We start from the raw sequence: 9351 nt of genomic DNA on the forward strand, positions 1-9351 counted from the left end.
TGTTGACTTTCTCATGAGCATCAAAACATGCCTTCGCCGATAAGATGATTGTACATATTCACCTGTCGCTCGTGAGATATATCAGTGCATACACTATCTTGGACAGACTTACTCGAAGATGTCCGTGGCGTAGCGACCGTTCATGATTTTGTCGAAGAGCTTAACGGCACCCTCGTCGTTGAGGTTGTTCTGCTCCTTAAGGAAGGTCACGATGGTCTGCTTCACGCCTGCAGCAATCTTGCCCGCCCCGCAGACGTATATCTACGGATCGTAAACACGTTAGCATGTACTATGTAAAACATGTGGGCACCACATCCCGTACCTTCCCGCCTTTCTTGAAAGCCTCCTCCACCTCCAAACGGTCATGCCAGATGCGGCTAGAAGCAATGTAAGAGGACAGCAATGCGAAACAGCAGCGTTAAAACTTACTCTTGGACGTAACGACAGTCACTGGAGTCTCCAGAAGAACGCGAGAACGCGGGACGCACATCGACGATGCCGAGCTCAGCCCACTCCTGCAGGTCAGAGTCTCCATAGATTAGATCCTCCTTCGGGTGGCGACAGCCAAAGAACAACAGGTTCTTCGCGACTTCTCGTCCCGCGAGTTTCTGCATCGCGCGCTCCTGCAAGAAGCCACGCATTGGCGCCAGTCCCGACCCGGCCGCGACCATGACGAGGGGGATAGTCGGGTCGGTCGGCGGATGGAAGTGCACGTTCGAGGTGCGCACGGACAGCTGTACTTTGTCCCCCTTTTTCAAGTTCGATAGGTACGTCGACGCTACCCCAAGGAACGGCTCGGCTCGACCAGAAATAGCTGGTGCATCAATGACACTGATCGTGAGTGAGACACGTTGGGGATTCCAGAGAGGCGAAGAAGAGATGGAGTATTGGCGAATACGCATGGAGGGCAGCATATGGAGGAAGGTGGACAACGAGAGTGCGATATCCTTGTTCTCTTCGAGTATGTCAAGCACGCTCAGGCGTTTCTTGAATACCTTCTCGGCGTAGTTCGCGGAGAGATCCTGGAGGACTTGTCTGGACTTTTCCGTGTTCTCTGCCTTGAGAAGGGTCTCAAGGTCACGCTGAGTAGCTGGCTGCTGCAGTTCTACGTAGCCTTTCAACAGATTATGGATAGTAATTGCCTTGCCGACTGGGAGTGAGGTTGGAACGGACGAGTTAATTTCGATCTAGTTAAGCCAGTCAGTCCCAGTTCAATGCGTTTCAAATTCACACGCAACAAACCTCCTGCTCGATAGACAGTCCGAAATGAGCGATAACCCGGCGTACCACTGGTTCGGGATTGGTAGGCAGGCTAGATAGCTAGTTAGTATATAGACCTCCGAGTCGAAGGCATGTAGCAGCAATGCGCTTACATAGCCAGGTAATCACCCGCCCTGTAAGTCATACCATCAGGTAAGTCAAACTCTGGCGGCCGTCTTAATGAGTGGTGCAGTGATTCAAAAAGTGAAGACACACTCACCAATATGACGTTTCGTAGGGGCATTGACGCTAGTGAGGACCCTATTCTCAACTACTGTACCTAGCGCAATGTCCTTCTGGCGAAGAATTTCCGCCCGTGCGGTGCCACCCGAGACTGTCTTGATATCAATGCCGGTTACCTCAGAGCTTCTAGTCGTCCCGTATTCCTGCGACACGCTGATCAGCGACTTTCAAAGGTGTGAAGGCGATCGGACTCACAGCAGCTAGCTCCTTCCACAATTCCTTCTCCCATACATCGAACGAATCAAAGAACTCCGCTCCAGCAGCATCACCTTCCCCACGTTGGACAAGGCGCTTCGCACCATGCGATGCGAGCTGCTCGTCAATGAGCTTCGGGATACGCTGGTACGTGTTTACCCAGTCACGGTTACCGCAGCCGAACACCGCGAACCTGAGATCGGCGAATGCAGATTGATCCTGCACGTTCTCGAGCCAAGCAAAGAAGTGTGCAGCGTTGTCGGCCGGTTGGCCCTCAAACGATGATGTAACGATCACAACAGGACCGTCCTCCGGGAGATTGGCGGTGACGGAGTCGAGCGTGCCAATGGAAGCCCGGAAGCCTTCAGACAGGTGGCATCAGCATGTATCACAGATGGCGAATATGAAGGGGATCTATCACCATGCGTAGGAGCATCCGACGCTAGACGTTGAGCGAAGGACTCCGAGTTGCCGGTGTTCGATCCATACAGAATATACAACTGTTGCGACTTCGATGCGTCCCCAACCGATGTTGCGTTCGGACCTTCTGCAGCAGCCGGACCTGCAGGGGAAAGCGTGGACGAGGGGATAGCCAGCAAACGAGGTTTGTTCTTGCGCGGGATGGCGTGGATAAAGAAGTTGTGGGGTTTGATCGTGAGCGTCTGCTTGAGCTCGAGCTCGTAGGAGGGATCATCCATAATGAGGTCAAATCGCTGGAGGATCGTGACAAGGGCGATCTGCGCTTCTTGCCAGGCAAACGGACGACCCTGCCAGGCGAGGCTGTAAGCATGAGCCAGACGGCGGGGATCGCACTAGAACTCACGATGCAGCCACGCATACCAAACCCGAAGGGCTGCCATGCGTTGGGCTAAATGGATGTTTGTTAGCATTGGATTGAGAACAGGACGCAATGCGCTCACAGGAAGAGCTTCGAACTTTCCGTCAAGCATCCTTTCGGGCAGGAACTTGTCGGACTGTATGGAATACAGTTAGAAGGCGAAAACGCGCAGGATACCAATCACATACGTCTTCGCCCCAGATCTTAGGATCGCGTTGCATACTGTAGGTATTGACGACGACCGGTGTACCTTTCTCGATAGCATACTTGCCACCGATCACGGTATCCTCAGCAGCGCCGACCGTTCGCGCGGGAGCAGTAGGACCCAGTCGGAGGCCTTCGCGCATAACAGCTAGAGAGCGGTTCCAATTAGTCCAACCTCGTACTTGAGAAGGGAAGGTGTAGGAGAAGACACGAACCGAGCAGATAGGGGAGCTTCCCAACATCATGAACAGTCATAAGGCGTTCGCCAACCTTTGAATCAATCTCTTCTCGAAGCTTTCGCAATGCCTCTGGATTCTTGAGCAGGAAGTATGTGATGAAAGTGAGCATGCCTACAGATCCAGTCGTCAGTACATCTTCCCGCGGAAAGGAACAGTCACTAGCTTACCGGAAGTGGTTTCATGCCCTAAGGCCAACGCGTTCACGTATGATCACCATCATGCACCCAAGCATCCTCAACAGCACGTACCTGCAATTAGGAAAGTGATGAGCTGTTGTGAAGGGCATTAGATTGCGTTACCATCCCCATTTCGAAGAGAGAATCACGCACATTATTCTTGATGTTCTGCTCAGGAAGGCCAAGACCAGTCTCCTTATCACGCGCCGTCAACATCACTTGCACAAGGTCACCCTTCTCTGGAGGGTTCGCCTTATGGTCCTGCAAAACTGGGGCAAAACAGATGTGAATCAAAGTAGCGATATACAGATAGTAACTAACAGGAAACTTACTCTCATCAACGAGCTCATTCATGATGCGTATGTCGTCCTCGTACTTCGCGTTCGTGCCGCTCATGATGGCTTGAACTATGGATGGGCGACTCGCACGGCGTCCACTCTCGATCAAGAAGTCTGCCATCGCATCAGCGAAAGGGTGAGGGTCCTCCTGGAGTCGAAATCAGTATACGCCGCGATGACATGACGCCAGCTCGTGAACGCACTCGGTAGAACGAATTCAGACTACATTGTTACCACAGACGAGTAAGCCTCGACTACGAGAACAACCTGGGTGGGACATACTCACCGGTAAGACATAGCGCAAAGGGTGATCGCGTCGAGTGTCAAACGAGTATAATCGTTACTGGGATCGATCTTAATACGCGGTCCGAAGCTGCAGTAAACGATTAGAAGGGCGTTTCATGAGGCTATGCGCACTGCCCGACGGGCAAGGTAGCAACGACACTCACCGCTCCCACTTCAGAACCAATTGTTGCACGATATCCATCATATCATCGAACATGTTATAGATGGAGGCCGTGCCAAAGCATGGCATAAGCAAGCGGTCTACCAGCATCAATTCACGTCAGGATTTCCAGCTATCGTTCACACAAAGGTATTCATTTACGAGCGATATACCAATTCTGCTCCCGAGGGACGTGGGCCTGCGTAGCTTTTCTGAGCATCTTATGTTCTGCATATCAAGATCTATTGAAGTACATACCGTGAAAAGGCCATCTCCAGCGCCATTGCGCACTTGCTCGAGCGCTGCAGAGATCTTCTTGGGGAAGCGCTTGTCGTCGCTCACCTCGTTCACCAATTCGTACGAATTGACGAAGACCCTCTTGGCTCCTGGATACCCGATAAGCTCATTCAAGCTGATAAGATAGTAGCGGGAGTGCGCACCGAACAGCGAAAGCTGGAAGGTTTCGCCATATTGTTGGGCCAGGAGGTGGATCGACCGGATAGGTACGTCCTTCTCAACAGTATTGATGTGCCCGAGGAAGGGCACTGCAGGCGGACTGGGGATTGGGACGGTCATGATGCTGGAAAAGCGATCGTACGGGGATGATAGCTATCTCATCCAGCTGCGCCTGCGTTATATACGGAGAGGGGATCCAGACAAGAGCCTACGGACCCGGGGGACTCCCGTCGTCAAAGTCACCTTCGATCGCCCGTCTGATGCCAGAGACACGTACAGCAAGCTTTGGAGACCGCGGGATACCGGAGAGAACGCGAGCGACCTGGCGTGCAATGTTGATCGTACCCGGACATGAGGCTGCCGCGCCAATAATGGCGTAGGAAACGACTGTGGACGGTGATGCAAATCATGCAGGTCCGTATGCATGATAAGTAACGTCACGCAACCCTGCACCTGCGAGCGAGAGAGTATCCATTGCTTGGAAATCGCTGTGGTGGACTACCCTTGCTACGATCGCCGTGTGCGGGAGAGGACACCGATGGCGCCTATACATAGAGGGACGGTTATGTACGAAGCCGGACTGGCCGAGGGCCTAGCCAACGCTATCGGCGCGGAGTGTACACTCTGCCGATCCTCGATATCGAGCACTGGGGTCAGCACGACAACTCAGCTCACCGACGCGCTCCGGACGCGCGTTACCCACACTGCCCACCGCTCACTTGGGGCTGCTTGAGTCCCCGACCTACAGTCTTGCCGTTGATCGAATCCAGTGTGTTGGCTTCCGGAGCACTATACAGTCGACACCCTCTTAACCCATAGCCCTCGGGACAGGCCCAAATATATGGGTTTTGAGGGGTTATGGGCTACCAGAACTTTAGCGCCTTCTAAGCGCCCTGATCAGTCCCAGTTAGCTGAACAGGCGTCTACTGACCCTTCGAGGGAGCGCTATGGGATTTCGAACACACTAAGCTACCCACAATGTGGTTGAAGCATGGATGGATGCCGGGAGGACACAAGGAAGCATGTATCGAGTACTTTGTGGGTTATTGATGAGCGAAATCTCAATGTGACCACTATTACCGTATGGGTTTTGAGCCCTAGAAGGCTATGGGTTATGGGGTACTAGGGACCTATGGGTTATGGGGTCGAATTCCCCCTATCCCGACTTGGGAAAGCCAAAATCCTATGGGTTTTTAGAGTTTATGGGTTACCAGGGGTATGGGTTAGGAGGGTGTCGACTGTAGTCCTCTCGTGGATCTGGATATCGCAAGAGCCAGGTCGTATTGAAGGGGATTTGATCCCGACGACAGTTGTCATCCCATCAGTAGGCGCCCTGAAGATCTCGTCTCGATGGCTGTGCTGCCGCTCTCCGTCAACATCGGATTCGTGCTCTGTTCGCTATGGCACATTTGTCTCTACTACTTCTTCCGGTCCTCCTTACGTTCACTTGCTGCCTCATATCCTCCCAATGTCGGTCATTCACATGAGCCCTTCCGAGCGCTGCGACCAAATGCTACCCCCGGCCGATCGAGTGCTATTTGTCGAGAAGAGACGGCCAGTGTGGATTGCTTCACAATCGAGTTCTCTCCCTCCGTCAGCTACCTCACCTCATCTACTCGCCCTCCTGTCTCTGTGGTGATTGTCGGGCACACCGCGTTGACTCCGCATCCACACCATGAACACCTTGCCTCCTGATCACGCTTTGTGAACCAAGGACCCACGCAGGCCGTACGCCGAGTCTACACCCACTTCCGCCACCCGCTCGCGTCCCACCCCTTCTCGAACTCCTCGGCCGAGAACTTCTGCACGGCCCACGTCCGCGCCCGCGCGCGCATCGCGACGTCCTCCTCGGCCGACAGCGTGAGCACCGTGCGGAACGCCTCCGCGAACGTCTCCGGGGTCGTCGCGTGGAACCCCGTCGGCTCGCCCTCGAACGGCACGACGATGTCCAGCAGCGGCCCGCCCGACGCGTGTGCGACGACGATCGCCCCCGCGGCCTAGAAGACGAGTGAGAAAGGGGAGCTCAGCGAGCTGTCGTACCAGGCAAGCTATCGTGAACTGCGGCGCACCATGAACTCCACGATGTTGATCCCAAAGTGCTCGTCCACCATCGTCCCCAGCCCGATGCTCGCCCGCCCCAGCCAGCCCAGCATCTCCGCAAACGACGCGTTCACCACAAACCGCACCTGCGCCTGCACCCCAAGCTCCCTCGCCAGCGCCCGGAGGCCCTCCACGCGCGTCGCGTCCCCGACGTTCCTGCTCCCGCCCACAAGGACGAGCTGCACGGCCGCGGGGTTCGGCGCCCTGTACTCCGGGTACCGCTCGAGCAGCGCACGGAACGCGTGCAGCTGCGCGGGGTGGTCCTTCTCCGGCCGAAACTGCGCGATGCTCAGGATGACGCGTTCGCGGGGCGCGAGGGGGAGCGCGGCCATCTGGTGCGTGTCGCACGAGGGATACACGATCTGCGCCTCTTTGGGGGACGCGCTGCGGCGGCGCGAGAGGAGCGAGAGGAGGACGAGCGGGGGGAGGAGGTGGACCGCGTCGAGGAGCGTGTCGGAGTATTGCAGGATGGAGTCGACGTGGCCCTTGGTCCACGAGGAGTTGACCATGATGAAGCGCGCCTGGCGCAGGGAGTACGCGTAGTAGTACATGAATATGCGGTAGTACCTGCGGGCGAGGTGCGTCAGACGCATCACATACGGGTCAGACCCAGGCGCGACGCGGGTACGCACAGCAGTTTGCCGGCGCTGAGGATGGGAGATGAGGAGATGGCGCCGGAGTTGGTGTGTCCTGCAGCGCGGTTCTTCACGCGAGACACCATTGTCGTGCTGATCGTGGGGTAGTGGACGTATGCACCGACGGGAATGTTTCCCAGTAGTGAGACGACCGGGAAGGTGAATGCATACCCCATAGTGTCTGCACGGCTCGTTATGATGATGCTTCGAAGCCGAACCGCAACGAACACGCACCGATGAATAGGTCTGGTATCAGGATTGACATCGCCTCCCAGACGAGGTACATGGAGCCAAGGCTCTGACCCAGGAGGGTGAAGCGAGGCCATGTCGAGTCTTCGACTAGATACCGAGATTCCAAGAAGACAAAATGCAGGGATTTGGGCGACAACTCAATGTCAAATCTCGCCTACGTAGGGTGAGTGTATGGGACGAAGCAATGTAGGTGCGCCTCACACCTTTACTTTCTCTATGATCTTCTCCTTCGTTGTGTCGGTGTCTCCACTGTAGACAACAGAAATGATGTCCGGCTCCTTTCGTTGGATCGCCGACACGGCAGCCCACAGGACGCGCTCGCCCCCGCCTCCGGCATTACTTGACAATGCTACGTGAGATGAGAGGTACATCCGCTACGCTACGCCTCGCGATGCTCACCAATATGGATGGAAGAAGCCTACGATCTTCTTCGCGCTCTGTCCCTCTACCCCAAGCTCAGAAAATAGCTTCTCCTTCTGGTTGACATTCCTCCTGCGCAGTCCCAGTATTTGGCCGATCGTTTGGGCGACGAAGAGCGCGAGCAGGAAGCCGGTAAGGGCGAGGATCATGGCGTGCGGATGCAAGAGATAGGATGACGCTATAGCTCAGGTCAGGAAACCAGAAAGGAGGGAAACAGAGAGCAGCGTGAGCAAGAAGAATAAGGAGGAAGGAGACAGCGGCGATGAGTGGCAGCGCGTCATGTGCGCCTATGATAGAGCTGGGAAGGTCGCGTCTACACGACGACTAACGCGCGCCGTTCGTCGTCAGTACTTGTGGTCGGTCCGCCAGGCAGTGCCAGGCAGTGTGCCCCATGCGACCGCGAACCGACGAGTACTGCGGCCTCGTTCCCGAGCGCGTCCTCGTTCCCGAGCGCGTCCTCGTTCCCGAGCGCGTCCTCGTTCCCGAGCGCGTCCTCGTTCCCGAGCGCGTCCTCGTTCCCGAGCGCGTCCTCGTTCCCGAGCGCGTCCTCGTTCCCGAGCGCGTCCTCGTCACGCCTGCCTCCACCCCCGTCACCACCACCCTATCGGCTCCGGACGAGCTCCAGCACTGCGGCCTGGACCACCCCCTTGGCCACTATGGCTCGCCTCCGTCTCCACCGCGGTCGCTCCAGGACCAGATGCATGTCGCTTACGCCTTGGACAACATGCACCTCGCCAACATCCTTCCGCTCAAGCTTGCTCAAACTCCGATTGTCACGCCCGAACGTCGCCATTGGCGTGGGGATACAATCGGGACAGCTTCATCCAGCACCGGAGGGCTTCCCGAGGCCGCCCGCCTGCTTCTGTGTCTTTCGCGGCCTGCTTGGGAGTCTGCGACCGCGCGCGTTCTTCATGAAGCGGAAGGCGGGCCCGAAGGTGAGAACACGAGAACGAGGAGAGGGCCTACGCGCGCGAGGAGAGGGCCTACGCGCGCGAGGAGAGGGCCTGCGCGCGCATGAAGCAGGCTGAAAAATGGCCGATCCTGCCCTCCGCCTCAATGCGCTCGACGCCGTGACAGCCAGCATGCGCGTGTTATTCAACGCAACCCTGTCTACTGCAGCAATGTCTGTCGGTATCGGCCACCCCCGAAACAAAACCCCCAACCGCCGCCGCCGCCGCCGCCGCCGCCGCCATAACGCACAAGGCGGCGAACCAGAACACGGACGAGCAGCAGCGTGGGCGACTTGAAGCACCTACGCCAGACGTCAAGAGCACGGATGGGAAGATGCAGACGACGTGGAGCCGTGCAGCGCCGCATACTAGGCCGCCGCAGGACCCGGCGTGCATCCCGTTCTTCGGTTCGTGACCGTGTGTCGGTGCTCGCCTTGTCTCGCGTGCTGACAATCGCCACTCGTGTGGGTCTACCTTGCGCCAGTGCATCACTTCTGCAGCCTGCCCGACCTGATCGAGCCAACGGCGCCGCACGAGCCAGTGGGGATCGACTCGAAGACGAGGACGTTCGAGATGCCGGTGCACCCGCCGCGCCGCTGA

General features: G+C 56.7%; 3 protein-coding genes across 3 annotated transcripts; 1 reads left to right on the forward strand and 2 right to left on the reverse strand.

Annotated features, from left to right (window-relative positions):
• Positions 1–108: 108 nt before the first annotated feature.
• Positions 109–4514, reverse strand: DICSQDRAFT_72262 (fatty acid hydroxylase; the record flags this gene model as incomplete). The annotated part of the gene is made up of 22 exons (XM_007371174.1): positions 109–261; positions 323–377; positions 430–1187; positions 1243–1312; positions 1374–1425; positions 1481–1646; positions 1699–2060; positions 2120–2465; positions 2522–2566; positions 2619–2672; positions 2725–2888; positions 2956–3090; positions 3147–3164; positions 3228–3249; positions 3309–3424; positions 3488–3641; positions 3697–3715; positions 3780–3866; positions 3943–4039; positions 4101–4137; positions 4197–4324; positions 4379–4514. The coding sequence occupies 22 exons, from the start codon at positions 4512–4514 to the stop codon at positions 109–111; spliced, it is 3174 nt and encodes a 1057-aa protein (XP_007371236.1).
• A 1257-nt stretch (positions 4515–5771) lies between these two features.
• DICSQDRAFT_94093 (mannosyltransferase) lies at positions 5772–8016 on the reverse strand. Its single transcript, XM_007371175.1, has 6 exons — positions 7781–8016; positions 7585–7720; positions 7364–7535; positions 7127–7310; positions 6464–7061; positions 5772–6391 (listed from the first exon to the last, which is right to left on the reverse strand). Exons 1-6 carry the CDS (start codon positions 7948–7950, stop codon positions 6134–6136), a joined length of 1518 nt encoding a protein of 505 aa, XP_007371237.1. The 5' UTR covers positions 7951–8016; the 3' UTR covers positions 5772–6133.
• A 176-nt stretch (positions 8017–8192) lies between these two features.
• On the forward strand, positions 8193–9351 carry DICSQDRAFT_175289 (uncharacterized protein; the record flags this gene model as incomplete). Its single annotated transcript, XM_007371176.1, has 3 exons — positions 8193–8705; positions 8921–9158; positions 9236–9351. 3 exons carry the CDS (start codon positions 8193–8195, stop codon positions 9349–9351), a joined length of 867 nt encoding a protein of 288 aa, XP_007371238.1.

This window comes from Dichomitus squalens (genome assembly GCF_000275845.1).
Source record: "Dichomitus squalens LYAD-421 SS1 unplaced genomic scaffold DICSQscaffold_91, whole genome shotgun sequence".
Classification (NCBI taxonomy): domain Eukaryota; kingdom Fungi; phylum Basidiomycota; class Agaricomycetes; order Polyporales; family Polyporaceae; genus Dichomitus; species Dichomitus squalens.